The 17,656-nt window shown below is 39.6% G+C and overlaps 1 protein-coding gene across 2 annotated transcripts in view; it reads right to left on the bottom strand.

Annotated features, from left to right (window-relative positions):
* ASB5 (ankyrin repeat and SOCS box containing 5) overlaps positions 1–17,656 on the bottom strand; it is an 81,049-nt gene that overhangs the window by 32,802 nt on the left and 30,591 nt on the right. The window contains exon 2 of one of the 2 annotated variants that reach the window (XM_054508553.2): positions 17,227–17,511. In XM_054508553.2, the coding sequence (XP_054364528.1) occupies positions 17,227–17,422 (196 nt within the window). In that variant the 5' untranslated portion in view covers positions 17,423–17,511. Of the gene's footprint in view, positions 1–17,226; positions 17,546–17,656 lie in introns of those variants that run through there. The other variant, XM_045879604.3, reaches the window with a different exon arrangement.

Here is a 17,656-nt window from a genome sequence, read left to right as displayed (position 1 = left end):
AGTAACTGAAGAAGAAGAAATAAATAATGGTATAACAACTGGAAAGGAAGAAACAAAACTGGCATTATATATTCACAGATAATATTTTCTACCTAAAAAAACCCCCATAGAACCTACAGATTCTTATTAGAATTAATGAGAGTTTGGCAAGTTTGCTGGGTATAAAATTAATATATGAAAACTGTCTTCCTCTGTGCCTACAACATAGAGATAGAAAATGAAACAATTTAACCAGATACTTTTTACAATAGCATAAAACAATTTAATGCATAGGAATGAATTCAACAAAAATATGTAAGACCTCCTCAAAGGATAATAATAAAACCTTACTGAGAGACATAAAGAAAACCTTTATAAATGGGGAAATATATCATGTTTATTCATTGGAAGGCAAGTACTGCAAAGATGTGAATTATTCCTTTAATAAATAATTGACAGGTTAAATGAATTACAACAAAAACCCAATAGGTGTTTTGCGAATGATAGACATTGCATCTAAAATCTGGAATTTCAAATTACCAAGCACAGCCAAAGCCTCTGAGAAAGTGGGAGGGCTTGCTCTACCAAGTATCAAGATATTCAAAAGCTGTTGAAACCAACATAGTGTGGTTTAGGTCTGGAGAGGTGTACCCAGTAAGAAAGCCCATAAACAGACCTTTGCATGAACAGACACTAAACTTACGCAGAGGGGGTGCCGCACTTACTATGGTTTATAGAATGTATGACTGACTTTCCATTAAATGGGGGTAAATATAATTGGCTACCTACTTAGAAAAGAATGGGTTTACACCATTCAAAAACTCAATTGCAAGTGGGTAATTTGAAAGGAAATCTTTAAGAAGAGAATACAGAAAAACACTTTGATTATCTTGAAGTACAGCAGGAATTTTAAAAATAAATGATACAGAAAGTATTAACCAAAATAGAAAATATTTATAAATTTGACTATTTTTTTAATAAAAATTTATTTATTTATTTATTTGAGAGAGAGTGAGTGAGCGAGCATGTGTGTGGGGGAGGAGAGGCAGAGGAAGAAGGAGAGAGAGTCTCAGGTAGACTCCACCCTGAGCACGGAGCTGGATGCGAGACTCAATTCCACAACCCCAGCCAAAAGTAAGAGTCCGACACTTAACCAACTGTGCCAGTCACCCCTAAATTTGACTATTTTAGATAAAGAGCATCTGTTCACCAAAAGAAAAACCATGAAAAGTGAAAGCCAAGCCACAAAACATATTTGTAAGTAGTGTTTTTAAGTTTTTTTTTTTCATTTTCCATTTAATTGCTAGGCCATAGAAATAACTTCTAAAATCAATGAAAAACAGGGCAGAAGACCCAATAGAATAGATGGCGAAATATTTGGAAGGCACATCACAAAAATGGAAGGTACAGATGGCCAATAAACATGAAAATGGCATTATTAGGGAAATGAAAATTAAACCATAAGATATCTCTACATGCCCACCAGATTGGCAAAAATTAAGAATACTGACAACACCACATATTAGCAATAATGGGAAGCACCATGAATTCTCATACACTGTGGATTTCACTACAGATAAAATCATGTTGGAAAATAGTGTAACAGCAACTAAAAAGACCAAAGATACACATGCTGTATGACCTGGCAATTCCAGCCCTGGAGCTAGACAAACTTATTTGTACTAGATGTTTCTATCAATGTGATTCATAATTACCCCAAATTTGGAATTTACAGCACTGAATGTGAATGAACTCCAGGTACACGTAGATAAATCTTTCTGTCATGTTGTTCAGTGAAAAAAGTAAATCAGGAAAGAATATTGAGAGGATGAGTCAATTGATAAAAAATTTAAAAGCAGGCTAAACCAAATTGTTACCTACTTGAGGCATAGTCAGGGGAGTGAAACCTATAAAGGCAAGAAAATGATTACTGTAAACGTAGTCACCCTCTCTCTGGAGACACGGGAGAGGATGTTGTGGATGGAAAGGGGTACACAGTGGAGAGGAAGAGAAAATATTCGACCAGAGCAGTACTCCAGCAGGGCTGCAGAGGAAAGTTGCCAACCACGTGCCTCCAGCGACCTTGGGTGACCCCTGAAGTGATTACGTGAAAATGCATCTGCAAGACCACAGGGGCTGTTCTAAAATCATTGTCATTATCTGTTATTTGCTGACTCGTGACAGTTCTGAGCAGGGCAGTTGAGTTACATTCTCCATGTTCCGGCATAGGGCGGGTGAGGTCACGGGTGTGATAAATTCACAAAAAGGAACTCAGGTTATCTGTGCTAAAGGCTTCTCTGGTCAAAAATGATCCACCAATAGTCAAAATAACATGAAAGAATCATGGTACTTCAGAGCTGAAGTGGACTTAGATGCCATCTACTTCAGTGATTTACAAATGGTTTCAAAGAGCCCTGGGAGTTCAACCGAGCTGCCTTGGAGCATGCCGGAAAAGCATGGGGCTCTGCCTTCCAACAGCATGGCTGCCACTCTATCAGCTTCACAAATCGAGCTTCCAGATCATTAAAAAAAAAAAAGTCAATAGCTTAAAAAAAGAAAGGTTCAAAACCCACTGATCTTGTCTAACTTCTTCATTTTGCAGATAAATAAACTGAAGTCACGAGAGGATAGGCAGTGTCCCCAAAGTCACCCAGAGTGTTATCAATAAAGCAAGACTGGAACCAAGATTGTCTGCCCCCTACCTGTTCTCTTTCCAATGTACCGCATTCTGCTTAACACCAGGGGCACCTGGGTGGCTCAGTTGGGCGTCCAACTCCTGATTTCGGCTTGGGTCGTGATCTTGGGGTCATGGCATCGAGACCCACACGGGGCTCCACGCTCAGTGCGGAGTCTGTTTGAGAGTCTCTCTCCCTCCTCCCCTCCCCCACCCCCTAAATAAATAAATAAATCTTTAAAAAAAAAATAAGGAAGGCAAAAAACAGACCTAACAACCATAGCACCTACGTCATAAGATTTTTGTAAGGATGAAATGAGTTTGTGATCATACATGATTAGAACGGTCCCTGGCACATGGCTCAGAACTAGGCTGGTGTTTGCTATCCTATTCTCATGAAATGACACTTTCCTCCTCCTTCCTTCTCTTTACCCACTTGGCTACCATGTTCTATCTCTACCAGCTGCCAGCTTGAAATTTAAACAAGGTCCACAAATCCATACAAGGAATGAAATCAGCAACCTGTGTTCTCTGGTCTGAGCACAACAGCTGCCGGGAAGAAAATCTGATACGCACCACGGACAAGGACTTAATGCAAGAACAATTTTACACATACGTCTCCTCCTCCCCACAGTTCTAGCCGCAAACAGTTGTATCACCACGAACCATGTGCTCTCGGAAGGTTGAGGCGCAGGCAGAGCTTCGGTGTTTCCTGCTGACACTGAACAGAGACGGGGGCTGATGTTCGTTTCTGCCACGTTGCACGAATGTGCAGAAGTGGGTCTTTGAGCCCAAAGCAGAGAAAGTCAGGAGTCCCGGGTGTGCTGGCCTCAGCTGCGGCTTGGCATGCCAAGGAGACCTCACACACGCTTTGGTGGGCCCGCTCCAGGGTCCTGGGGGCAGTCTGTCCTTGCGCAACTGTCCCCAAACAGGAGTCCTGCCCCACACTGTGGAGGCTACAGCTGTCTCTTGCCTCGGTGTTACCGTAACTACAAAGGATTCCGGACAAGGGCACAAACCAACCCCGCGCTGTGATCCTTTTGCCGCCCACCTATGAAGAAGCCAGCCGTGTGCATAGGCAAAAACAAGATTTTTTTAAAAATTTTATTTATTTGAGAGAGAGAGAGAAAGCATGTGCATAGGGAGAGTGAGAGGGAGAAGCAGACACCTGGCTGAGCAGGGAGCCCGATGCGGGGCTCGGTCCCAGGACCCTGAGATCATGACCTGAGCCGGAGGCAGTCGCTTAACCAGCTGAGCCACCCAGGTGCCCCCGCGAAAGCAAGATTTTAGAAACATTTTTATTTTTATCATTGCTACCATTTTGCTATCTAAAACAGACACTAAAGAATTTGGGGCACAGGCTTGAAGGGTAAAGAGCCGAAGTCCAGAGGTATTGTTTACAGCAGGGATTGATGCTAAGGTTTCTATCAGCCAAACCCCTTCTTGTAACATCTGCCAGCACTTGACAATTTTCTGACTTGCTTTAGAGGAAAAAAGAGAGCAATCTCCTCTCAATTATAGTTCTCATATATGGCGTTTCGGGTGTTTTCTGTATGCTATATACACTTTGAAGGGCCATAATGAGCATTCAGCTTAAAGCGAACAAATATTACATTTAGTAATATTTGAAAGTTGGCTCAGAAAGTCTAACATTTTAAGAATAAAAATGCATTCACTTAAAGTGTGAAATCAAAAGGTAAACAAGTAGCATCCCTCACCAAAAGGCAAGCCATCTTTGAGTTTTTATGAGCTGTATAAGGTACTTGAATACATTAACAGCCATTAACTGATTCCAGTCAAAGAGAGACAGGTAATGGGTTGTTTTATTTGAGGAGGAAGGCTCATGCCCATCCATGAGGCTAAAAGGAATCACGGAAAAGGGACAATAAGTCTGATTAAGAAGGAAGAGTGGAGGGCATTATTAGAGATTTAACTTCTAGACAGTATTGATTTTGTGTCTTCATTTTTCTTTGAGAATTAACTCCCCGAGTCTCTCCATGAACGTTTGAACTCAGTGTGTGAACGTTTATACCACTGGGCGACGCATGAGAAGAATAGGTGAAGTGCTTTGTTGAAAGTGGTAATAAAATCCATGGTTTTAAGTTTGAATCCCCTTCCTTTTCCCTTCTGTTTTTCCTCCTTGCTTTGTTCCTTCCTTCCTTGATTATTTGGTAAGGACCTGCCACCTGCTAGGTCAGCTCCGAGGATGATGCGACGCCCTGTCTTCACGCGTGAGCACGAGGCCCGGGGGATGGGGGTGGGGGAGCAGCCCAGAAAATGCTAAGTGATTCTGTGTCTGGCTGGGATTATTACAGAGACCCCAAAAGATGGACTGCAACCCGAAAAAGAGCTAGCTCTGGAAAAAGGACACTGCCTGCTTCATAATATAAACAAACAAAAAAACACAAAGTCCCACAAATGGTCAAGATGAGTGAGGTCAGAAGCAACGTTAAAATACCAGGACTCCTGTTTTGACTTTCCTCTAATGAGATCAATAACCTCGAGCAAGTTCCTCTACATTTTAAATTGTTTCCTTCTTGGTAAAAGAAGCCTTAATACCGTGGACTTTGTAGGGGACAATTATGAGGATGAAAAGGGATAGGGTGTATGGAAAGACTTTGTTAATTACACAAAAAATATGACATAGCGCTGTCAGAAAGTGGGAGCTGGGTCATGTAATGTCAAAGCTGGGGATAGAAAAGGTCAAGGGACATGCTAGGCACCCTGTTAAGTCCAATTACAGGGAATTTGGAAAACAAGGGATTCACTTTTTTCCCTTTCTCATCTTCTCTTCCTGCCATAGTAACCACATAATATTTACCAGGATAGGATCTCAATTTAAGAAAATGTAGTATATGAAAAATTTACATTTATAAAATAAATAGATTGTTCATTTCTGAAGGGACTCTTGTAAGTGACAAGTTGACATGGGAAGACAAAAATCCAGTAATTTCCGAAAAGCTGTTCTGTACACAACTTTTAAGCACAACTGTGCATATAGTCTGGTATATGACTATTGGATGGGTATTTTACCAAGTTTTAAACATAGCTTTAAAAGCACCGAGGATGAAGCCATTGGGAGCAATAGCGTTTCTGCTGGAATATTACAATTCTGACATTAAAACATGGAACTGATTCCTATCTTCTCATAAAACAAATGGCCAATATTGGATCAGCTTCATGGTTCCTCCGAGGCCTACTGCAGACTAGGCTAGACCGAGCTACCTCAGGAAAATGTGGGGGTCGCTGTGTTACTCCCCAGTTAGTAAAGTCGCATTTAGATATTCCATTTTGAGAAAGTGCTTTGTCCATTATTATATTCCTGCCTCGGACCTTGCAGCTAACAGCCTGAATATTCCTATGGCTTGGATCATCACTATACAGTTTAATGGTCTCCTACTGAAGAGGGGAGATGAAATCATTATCCGTGATGTATTCTTTTCTGAATAGAGGCATAACCACCTTCAGATAACCTTTGCAGTGGCCCCATAAAGAAGTGTTCCTGGAAGCTCTTGGAGGGATATTTTGCAAACCTATAAACAGGGCCTCAGACCATTTAAAATATTGATAGGCTCTAAGGTTATTCAATGACCCTATGAAATAATCATGCATCTTCATTTCCAGATATAATCTGCTTGTTTTTTTTTTTTTAAAGGGTTATTTTTCTCCTGCCTCATAAGAAAAAAAAAAAAAACTTCTTGTAAGATAGACTAAAAAATTATGTTTTGCTTGCTTCCTGGAGAGACCAGCTGACAGAGAGAAACAGAGAAAATAAAGGAAAAAAGCCAAATCCCTGCCCGCACTGACTCAGCTCTTCACTGCTCCTGTTGTCATGACTGGGTTTTGTCTTCCCTTTTCAGCTGCCAGGGATTAAGAGAAAAGAAAATAAAAGGGCAAGAAGGCTTGGCAGAGGAAGTTAATATCCGGTGCTTTGGTATTTTGGAGGTTAAGCAGCTTCAGCTCTTTCTAAGGCACTCACCACGGAAGAGTAAACAGAAATTTGCTGCTATATGTGTTAGTAACGTTCTATTGGGCTTTCATGGTAATGCCTTTCCAGAAAAGACCAGGCGTTCCTACAGTATAACTTGACCAGGTATTTGGTCCAGGAAAACATTCCCATCCAAGGGATTTCTGCCCGGGAGAGTTCCTTTGACAGAGTAAGATGGTAGAAGACATGTCTGCAAGTAATTTAAGAACCATCAGCTCTGAATTCGCCTTTCCACCATAGCATTCTATCTAGGTCCTTGCCACACACCAGCCAAACCCTCTGCCTTGCTTTGCTCCAGTCCTAACTGATGGCTCAGAAAGACTCAACCTTTCAGAACTTCAGTTGGTTATTCTTCAATAAACACATAAATAAAGCCAAGCACGTAAGGTCTGAAACCATCTACCCAAATCTCTAACATGATGCCGGGCAGAACACTTAGTTGCTTAGTAAGAATGTCCTAGCATTAGCATCTGCTTACAACAACTGTTTAGCAAACACAATGTATTATAATTCCACCTTTCTTTTTTATCGATGCTTCTCTGAGCTACTAAATTGTAGGCAGTTTTGTACTGTTTTTGAAGAATTGTAAATTGTATAATATAAAGAGCACACTTTTATGGAGTAATTATATTCCAAGACACTGTGACAAATGGTTTAAGTAATTCAAGTCTATCTCATAGAAAATTTACAATAATCCTCTGAAATAAATATCATTAGCTTCATTTTAATAATGAAGAAACTGACCGCTGCAGACTTTAAACAATTTTCCTAGGATCTCACAGCTGGAAGGTACCAGAAACATGACAGAATAATTTATGGATGGCTAAATCACTGTTACCTGCAACGTGATTTTAAGCTCTATTTCCTCCCAGTTTAAGGTATTTTATTCATTCCATAAGTATTTGCTGAATTCCTCTGATATCCAAGGCATTGTTTTTCTTATGTGCCATTGGTAGTTATTTCAAGGTCCTGGTGACTTTTTCCTTAGTAAATTGTACTTGCCTTCTCCAGAATAATGCAGCTTTCCCCCGCAGTCTTGTTACAATTCAGTATCCAAGTATTTGGCAAGAATCCTGTTTGCCTCTTAAGCCTTAGGTTAATTACAAACTTAGCTTTTTTTCTGTTCTAGTTAAATCCTTTGTCTTTCAAACATCTTATTTTTTTAATAATCAAAATATTTGTTATAATGCTATAGAACCAGGTTTATGGTCATTTTTGTGTGCTACTTAAAAATAACCTTTAAATGATTATAAAAATCTCTATCATTGAATCTAATTAACTTTCATAAATAAAATTCTTTTTAAAAATATTACTACCTCCAGTGTACCCTAAAGATTGAGATTATTTAAGCAGATTCTCCTTCCACATTCTTGGAAGGTCATGCCAATTAGGTTGTACAGGTATTGTTTCAGGACTTCATATCCACTATATAGGAGATAGGCCCTCCAACCCAAATCACTCTTGTTCTGTGGCTTTCTTTGACTAATGGTAAGTAGCCATAAAACTTGGCTGCCAAACTAGATTTTTACTAGATGAGCAATTTCGTCATAACTACGGGGAATGGAGAGAATGATGTTCACATTTTTGTTTAGCTTCCTTTCTTTTACTTCTTGGAGAGTCACTATGAAGAAATATTCATTCCTTCCCAGGCTCAATAGATCTGTGATTCTATGTATTTGAGCTCTGAAGGAACTAGCACTTTTTCCTTTTCCTATTTCCTCATTCTGGATCATGGCTCGAGAGGGAAAGAAGACACAAAGCTTCCAAATTCAGAAATTCATTTGGTGCATCAATTCATGCTAAACATGACCTGCTCCTTGTGCTTGGTCGATGACAGGAATCATCGTTTCTCTAGTGCATGAGGTCATCTGGCAAACAGAAGGAGCTCATAAATCTCCTTGGTGGTTGATCAAAGATGTGTTTGGTTGTTACGGAGGGCTTCCGTCCCCCAGAGTCACGACTTATGTGCTCATTATTGACTGTGGCTGTGTTGTGTTGAGACCTTTTTAGGAGAATGGCTTCCTCCAGTGCTCTGGCAACAGCCTACCCAACTCCATCAGCTCCCGAGGAACTTTGCAGCATTATGAGGGCGAAGAGCAGATTTCAATGGACGGGCCTTAACGTTCATTGTATCACTGTCCGTTTCCATTTAAATCAAGCCTCGCACTTGATGACTGAGATGAGCCAGTGTTTCTATTTAAGAACATGAATGGTGTTTCAGTATTATGTTTCAGTTTGTTTGTCCTTGTCCACAGTTTAAGGCTCTAAGCCTTCTGGAAGGAGTGTACGTATTTCTGAATGTTTCTATTTTGCTCAATAGGTAATGGTGACATGGAAATTTTAGCTGCCCTCATGGAGAGGATGGCCTCGCGCCATTTCACATAGTCACACACATTCCTGACGGGCCCAAAATGTTTACTGTTGTTCTAATCCCTAGGAAAGAATGTTGAAAGCCTATTCCGTTGTGACTCATTTTATAAGGTGGTTGGGTTCTGTAAAGATGCATGTAACTTGCATCATATTTTCAACAAACTCAGAGCGTTTGTGTTTAAACATCATTTCATCCTTTTCTTTAGAGAAAAATTCCTCTGAAAGTCCATCCTGTTTAGAAAGGGGAAGGGGCCCATGGGAACCTTGTCCCTGCACGCCTCCCTAGCCTCTCCATGGGCTTTTCTAGAAAACTCCTAAATCTGCTTAGAGGGCAGATTTTAAAAAACCTGTCCCATGGTAACTAATGGAGAGTTGTAAGATTAAGAAAAGAAATCATAAGGAAAAAAATCATTCTAATATATGTTCTCCCCCAACTTAATTTCACAGAGTGGACTTGTCTAATCACAGGCCACCTGGAAGTGCTAACAATTTAACAATTTATGCGACTCTCCTTCCCTGATCTGATATGCTTTGGGCATTTGCCGTCTAAAAAGCCAATGGTCTCCTTTGTAGTACTGCCGAGAGAAGGCTGGAAAGAATGAATGATTTGTTCTTCATGCAGCTGGTAGAGAAGAAATGCCAAAAGGTCTACAGAGTCTGTAAGCAAACTCTTCTTTCTTTTTTTTTAAAAAGGATTTGAGGGTGGTTTCAGAGCAAGAGGCGTTCCAAATACTCCACCTGCTTTCCATGACATGGCTCGTCTGTCACTGGGGACACATTTTCCTCTCTTCTCCTCATGTTGGAAAATGAGCCGACTGGGCTAAAATTATTACAGCAATCCACACAACTGCCACCGAGGCATTCTGAGGATGTGCACTTTCTGAGTCCACGTCGAGGAGGTATTTTGTCTTCTCTGAGATGGAGCTCGTGAAATAAACATATTTCACGTGCCATGACCTCATCACACCAAGGATTCTGTAAAATACCTCTGGTCGTAATTATTTCCGTGATTAGATAAAGGCTCTTTTTGTGTAGCCTGAATCTAGTAAAGGCAGCAGAGAGCTCTTAATAGAACTATTTACTTTTGGATGTGTGATTGAGAAGATGTGTATTTATTTTTCACATTGGCACCCACCACCCAACTGTGAATCCTTATCTAATATTTATACACCAGTCTTTGCCCCAGACGAACCAGGCTTGTTTAGTTCCACATTCTAAACTTCCTCTTTGCATGTATATTCAGCTTGCTTTCATCTCTACTTGTACATAATGAGATATGTTCTGCCTCTGAAATTTTATCTTAAGCCCCATCTTCTTGATGAAGTGCCTGATAATCTCAACAGACTTCCTTAGAAAACAGTCATTACAGAACTTAACTGTTTTTATTTAGACCTTAGGAATTTCTGCTTGCTTGCTGTTTGGCTGTTTTATATGTGCAAACGTTGGCCCCACTTAACCAAGCCTCCTTTGGCTCAAAAGGCAAGTCATGCAGTACCTGTGATAAATATACAAATCTCTCCATATGTACACCCACATGTATACACACATATGTATTCATCTAGCTACATGGAGCAGATAACATTGAACCAGGAACAGAGAAGGTGTCCAAGTACTGAGCTGAATTAAATTCCAAACTGTATCAGTTACGTCAATTAACGAGAAAAATCTTATTTCAATAATTTACCATCGTCTAAAAGAGATAGTAAATCGGAAAGCAGAAGGTCCAGACCTAGTTTTCACTCTTTAACTGTCCTTATTATCTAAAAATTATAGAATTGATTATAACAATGCCTCCTATCAATACATACAAAATTTGGTTTTAAATTTTTTTTCCACAATACCTGCTATTTTTCAAAAACTTTAGTGGATAAGTAATAAGCATACTTTATTCTTTCCTAAAAATACATTTTTTTACAATAAAACTCGAAGCTTTTAGATAAAAATTTAGGTAGGAGAAATTGAGTCAGAAATAATAATAATAGGGCGCCTGGGTGGCTCAGTTGGTTAAGCGACTGCCTTCGGCTTAGGTCATGATCCTGGAGTCCCTGGATCGAGTCCTGCATCGGGCTTCCTGCTCGGCAGGGAGTCTGCTTCTCCCTCTGACCCTAACCCCCCTCATGTGCTCTCTCTCATTCTCCCTCTCTCAAATAAATAAAATCTTAAAAAAAAAGAAATAATAATAATAATAATAATAATAATAATAATAATAACAACAATTGAAGTGAAAAAGTGAATGGGGGAGTGAAAGTGAGGAATTGGGAAGGTTTGGAGCGTTATGAAGAAGGATACATGCACGATTACGGGAGCGAATATGTATGTTGCCAGTAAGATTTCTTTTTAACTGACATGTCCTGGGCAGAACTATTCTTATCCCTATACTCTCACCTCTGTGCTCACAGCATCTTTTCTAGCCTTGTAAAATGGCACTTCGCACGTTTTTAAACTACTCGGTTATCTATCTGTCTCCCACTAGACGATACACACCTTTAGGAAAGGGACTGTGGTTCGTTTGTGTATTTTATCCTTAATGCCTAGCACAGTGCCTGTCACAGAATACACACAAGTCAACACTGTAAGTAATAAAGGAGCAAATAATTGAATGACGTAAGGAAGGGAGAGAGACAAAAGGCATGAGAAGACTATTCCCAGGAAAACTGACCTCTCGCAAGCTGCTATCACTATGCCAAGTTCTTTAATCCCCAAAATCCATTCATTTTTCCAAATATAGAGGAAGAGGAAAGATATTAATACATTACAAATATGACAGTCTTCTGTGACCTTGGAACTTTCCAGATTCCATTTTTAATTCACAGTATTATTATAATGGTATCCTCCAAAAAAAGTGTTCTGACATTTCCAAAAAAATAGTAGAGCTTGGACAAAATGAAAATAGCTTAAACATTTTTTTTGTAGCACTTTTGATTATAATGTCCTGCCTTTTGTCACAGAAGAACAGTTCTACTGGCTCAAGTTATTCTTACAGAGAGCTCCACCTAAGTATAGAAAATGTGTCTAAAGCTCTCACATCTTCCAGGTATTTTTATACCTTTATATAATGAACACCATGAAAGAAGTGATCCTAGAGATTTGCCTCTTGCAATTTTTCACTGCTGAGATTCTGAGACACGTTCCTAACATAACTAACCCCAGCACAATCAACACACGGTACCACACACTGCATGAAATACGTGGCAAAATGAACATTACTGCTGCTGGTGTGGTTGACATCCGATGGAGAGCTAAATTCCTAAAGCTACTTTCAAACCTGAGATGGACTTTTTGATGGAGAAAGCTATGATATTACATTATATAAAGTTCTAGCTGCTTTTCCTACCCAGCTTACCTTACTCTCCAAAATGGCCAGCACGTTTGCCATTTGACTTGTGGTGGCAAGTTTAGCCTATTTTCAAGCGTCAACAATAGACAAGGTCCAAAAAGAAAACTGTATGCTTAATGGTAACCCCCAAACCAAATTTATGAGCTCACAAAAACAGATAGTGTCTCAGATGATTACACGTGCATTCTGCATTCTATATAAAGTCTCCACTGTGAAAGGAGTGCCCGAAGAGTCTGGATGTCACGAGGATTGTTTTTCAAGCAGCCTCACAGAGAGACCTTTCTTTGATGAATTTTCCACAGCGTAAAGTCTGGTCTGTGGCCTTGCAGCCTCAGAAACCTGACCTATCAGCAAAGCCGGAGCAAATGCACACGTCAGAGGTGGATTCAAAATGCAAAGAACACAAAACACTACCGAAGAGTGATATCAAGATGCAAACATATTAATTTACAGCAAGAAGCGTAAATGTCACATGGACGAACACACTCCTGGGGGCAAGCCAGCTCATTCTCTTTCTGGGGACAGATCCACAGGGAGAGCCAAGTCATAATCAGAAGGATATTGGTGATGAAAAAGTGGAACAAGAGGAAGACAGAAATAAATCAAATGTAGGAGTAGAATGCAGATTCTAGTTTTAGTGCTTCCTGATTTACCCCCACGTTTCATACTAGGGGAAGGTGAGCCCGAAGGCTCCCCAGGCAGCAAAGGGTGCACCCCTGCCGTGGCCCTGGGTGGACGCTGGGGGCTCGCCTGCGCCTGGCAGCTAACCAATCCCTCTGCTGACTGACGTATTTTTCCTCTAGGTGTGTCCACATCTAGTTCTGGGAGACAAGCAGCTCCCCTAAAGGAATATCTGCTCTCTGCCAATGCCATTTAAAGGTATCATCAGATTCATTCCTTTCTTCTTTTCATTTTATTTTTTTAAGATTTTATTTATTTGAGAGAGAGAATGGGAGAGAGAGCATGAGCAGTGGGGGGTGGGGGGGGTTTGGTCAGAGGGAGAAGCAGGTTCCTCACTGAGCAGAGAGCCAGATGTGGGGCTTGATCCCAGACCCCGGCATCACGACCTGAGCCAAAGGCAGAGCCACCCAGGCTCCTCTCTTCTTTTTATTTGTTTATTTATTTTTATTTTATTTTATTTTTTAAGATTTTATTTATTTATTTGAGAGAGAGAATGAGATAGAGAGAGCATGAGAGGGAAGAGGGTCAGAGGGAGAAGCAGACCCCCTGCTGAGCAGGGAGCCCAATGCGGGACTCGATCCCGGGACTCCAGGATCATGACCTGAGCCGAAGGCAGTCGCTTAACCAACTGAGCCACCCAGGCGCCCCTTCTTTTTATTTATTTGTATATCATTCTTTCTTTTCTATCCACACCACCACCACCAGGAAAGTCTAGCTCCTCATCTCCCCATGGCAGGAGCCTAACTGCGTGATCTACTTCAAACCTGTCCCACTCCGAAGATCACTACTATATGTACATGTACTTTAAGGCTTTATACATGTCTTTTGCCACTTTCACTCACACCAGAAACTCTCAGTGAGTCCTACTGCCTTCAGAGTTATGTTCGAATTGCTTACCCTGCCATTCGAATTCTTTCATATCTGTGCCCAATTTATTATCATTTTTGTGCTGCATGAAACTTCGCTCGGGTTAAATCTACCGCTTCTTAATATTCTGTGAGCACCCCTCCCAGTCCATGTCATTGCTCACTCCTGGGGTCCACTCAATATCCACTTCCTCAATTAGAATCAACTATTCACAAATGGAAAAAATACATCTTGCCTTTTCATATCTTGTTTTTTCAGTGCCTCAGTACCAGGGGTGCTCAAAAAATAGGTGCTTAGAACTGGCCCTATCCACTTGTAGTTAAGATTACTGAACTTTCTTCAGAGCCCAAGATAGAATGTGGAAATTATCACTCTTCACAGAAGAAAGTCGCTGCCTCTTGAAGTGTCCTTGGGGCATTAGTTCATGGCTTCTCGGCTCTTGGAGTGATTTCATAAAATCTATGACCCCTCCCCCAACATCTTCATTTGCTGAACTGAAAACACCTTTCAGCTCCTGTTAGCCTCACGGTTAGTCTCAAAGTATAATGCTAGCTTTAAAAATAGACTAGTCCTCTGATATTTTGGAGATTGTAACCAGGACATTTAACAGCAAGAATGATAAAGGAAGCAGGTACAGAGAAAAGCTGTAATAAATTGGTCCCTTCAATGTGATGGTGGAGTTGATAAAAGCCTTCAGGTTAAAAGATGAAGAGGCAGATTTGTAAGTTTTATTGTCATCACAAGGAGATCAAGCAGGAAATAATCTTAAACCATTTAGCTTCCAGCATCTTTGTGTAATCATACCTTGGTCTCAAGCCTGACTGGAAAGTACTTGAAGAAAAAAACAAAAACAAAAAACCCTCCCCTGCGTTGCTCAAATACAATGAGCTGATTTGCAATAGCATCTAGTAAGGCACAGTTTCTTTTCCTTAGTACCCAAGTACTACGGCATGGGGAGGACATCCAGAAGGTTGTCAACAGGGTCCTCTGTGGTTGAGAGACATGAAAAAACACACATCTTCTCCTATTTCATGGAATTTGGCAACTCCACGTCAGAAATGCTGGGGAACAATCTGGCTAAATCTTGAAAGTAGGAATGAGAAGCCTAATTCAAAGTGAAATGAAGGTGATAATCTCTCCTAGGAAGGAGGAAATTGCTAGATTAAACAAGGATAATGAAGCCTGATTGGTTAATTATAAAAATATAAACAAAATAAAACTAGTTTAATTGTGTAAATAAAAAGAAGAGCTATGTCAAAATGAAGAAATAAATAATTTCCTAGGCAAAGAAAAATTAATTCTTAGAGGTAGGAGATCAAGAAAGATTTTGTAAAAAAAAAAAAAGTTTGTAAGGTACTTTATTGTCATCCTAATATTAGAATAAAATTGGAGACTAATTATGCTTGCATTGAATAAAAATCATAATAATATATTCTATCATTTAACCTATAGATTAATACAAGATATGAGAAAGAAGAATTTTGTTAAATAGATATAATATTAAAGCAACACAAAACAATTTTTATAAACCTTATGTTCCCAATTTATATTCCTAGGAAAAGTGTTTTTCCATTAGTGAGTGTTAATTTTTTTCTTTCCTTTTTGGGACATCCCAGAGTTCTAATATATCTTAACACAGACTCATAAAACTAGACAGAAACATGGGAGCCATTTCATATATTCCTGTGACTTCCAGTGAAAGTGCAGGGAGATCAGGTTAAACAGAAGACAATTGTTTCCTGTTATTTATGAGTATGTACAAAAAACAGCTTCCATAGCTTTCTCTAAAACGCTTGTCACTCCACAAAACATGTAGATTTTTGGCCAATATTTCATGTTTTTATGTATGGCAATTCTCCTAATAGGTAGACAAGAAATTTGACTATGAAATAATGAGCTATAGGCTGCCTATAAGAGTAAATTTTATCACCTTATGATCATATGATCAAGTTCAAATTATATCTAGAAATATGGTGTTTTTTTTTTAATTCTAGTTTCCTATGTTTGCTGCTTCTGAAACAAAATATTCCATTTACGACCATAGTATGTGCCACATTTAAATAGTTACAGCCATTCTAAAGCAGGGCTGTCAGCTGAAGGATTACATATTGCCTGTTCCCTGAAGACCTGTCTTCTTGTGAGACTTTCATAAGGGCATTTAGATTTTCCTCTCTTTGAATGAGTACATAAATTCCTCACTTTGCATAAGAACACTCTTCCTCGGTAAGGGAGGGGATGGACTTAATATCCACTTCACATACCAAAAAAGATCTACCTTCATTCAGCTTTCCATGTACCTACAGAGTAACCTAGATTCTAAAATAAATTATTCCACAAACTGAAAAGGTAGAATAGATTTTAAGAAGGCAAGTTTTCCATTCTAAATGCTCTTTTTTTTTTTTTTAAATTATGTTCTCTAATTCCGTGATATAGTATATTTTGAGTCTGAAATATTAAGTTACTTTAGAGGCATTTGGGCTCTAAAATGTGCATACTTGCCTTCTGATGTTCAAACCAGAAATTAATCAAAAGACTGTAAGAAATTAAAATGTCACCTTGAAAGTCACCATAACAATTGTTTTTATTGTACAGAGTATTAGTCCAATAGAATGTGAATGGTTTTATAACCTTTAAAGTCTATGGTTAAAATGATTGTTTCTCATTTGGTCTCATACTTCAATTTCTTCTAAGAAACATGGATAGATGTACCTGGCTACACACATAAAATTAGTTAATTCATGTTCCTATTGTCTTATAGTCAACTTTTTGCAAGTTGAGCAAAGCAATGACAATTCCATCCAGGAGAACACATGCCATAAATCTCAGTATTTGACATGCCGTGTTTTATTTTATAATCTTGGCCAAATAAAAGTTGTGAAAAACAAATACAACCTTCAAATCTTCTCTTGCTAGTAACAATTGTTTTACATACGACTAAAGAGTTGATTTAAAAGTCATGAAAGTCCGGGTACGTGTTAAAGGACAGTTGAAGTACAATCAGTAATGGAAGCCTCTAAAATTATAGCTTGGCCAATGCAATGTTTAACGTTTTAAAATATTTTTTAGTAGAAAAATATGTTTTTCTCCATGGGAGGTTCCACTAATCTATTTCGCAACGATACCTTGATTTTATTAACTCAGACCTTTACACAGCAAAATGATTTTCTTTTTTATGAAGCCATGAAATTAACAAATGTTTTTGTAAGGGGACGTTCTGGGCATATTCACTTGGAAACAGCCCGTAGAGAAAACATATGATGTTTTCTGGGATTGTGGCTGGAGTAGTAGTTAAACGCCACGCGAACCGAGAGCGCATTACCGTAGACATACCTTGTCCTTGGGTTACTCCGTAAAATTCAGCTGCTATCCTCGCTGCTTCCTTGCGATTGCCTTTCACGATGTAGAAGTGACTGAGGATGGCAAGACTGATTTTCACAAAAAGCTTGAAACAGAAGAGGGAAAGGATCGTGAAGTAGACATTGGATAACTGTTGAGCAAATGGCCGGCTTTCTTCTAACACCGACATTGCTGCACCAGAGTGTGCGGGGCTCTCCGCTCCGAGCCAAGTCTCAAATGTGCCTGGCTCTCGTTCGGGATGCTCCTGAACAGCTGGTCCTGAGGGAGGAAAAATGTCAGCTGATGATGATGCCCCGAGCTCAAAGTATTTATACCATCCATAAAAGTTCTCTGCAAACTGCTATTGGTCTGACGATGTTCCCTGGAAGCAATTGCAACACATGCTCGGCTCACCAAGGCTCCT

This window comes from Mirounga angustirostris, unplaced genomic scaffold, assembly GCF_029215605.1.
Source record: "Mirounga angustirostris isolate CCGP_5_RB_7025 unplaced genomic scaffold, mMirAng1.0.hap1 SCAF_2, whole genome shotgun sequence".
NCBI lineage: Eukaryota > Metazoa > Chordata > Mammalia > Carnivora > Phocidae > Mirounga > Mirounga angustirostris.
The sequence above is the reverse complement of the archived record's forward strand: the minus strand, read 5'-3'. Positions and strand labels throughout refer to the sequence as shown.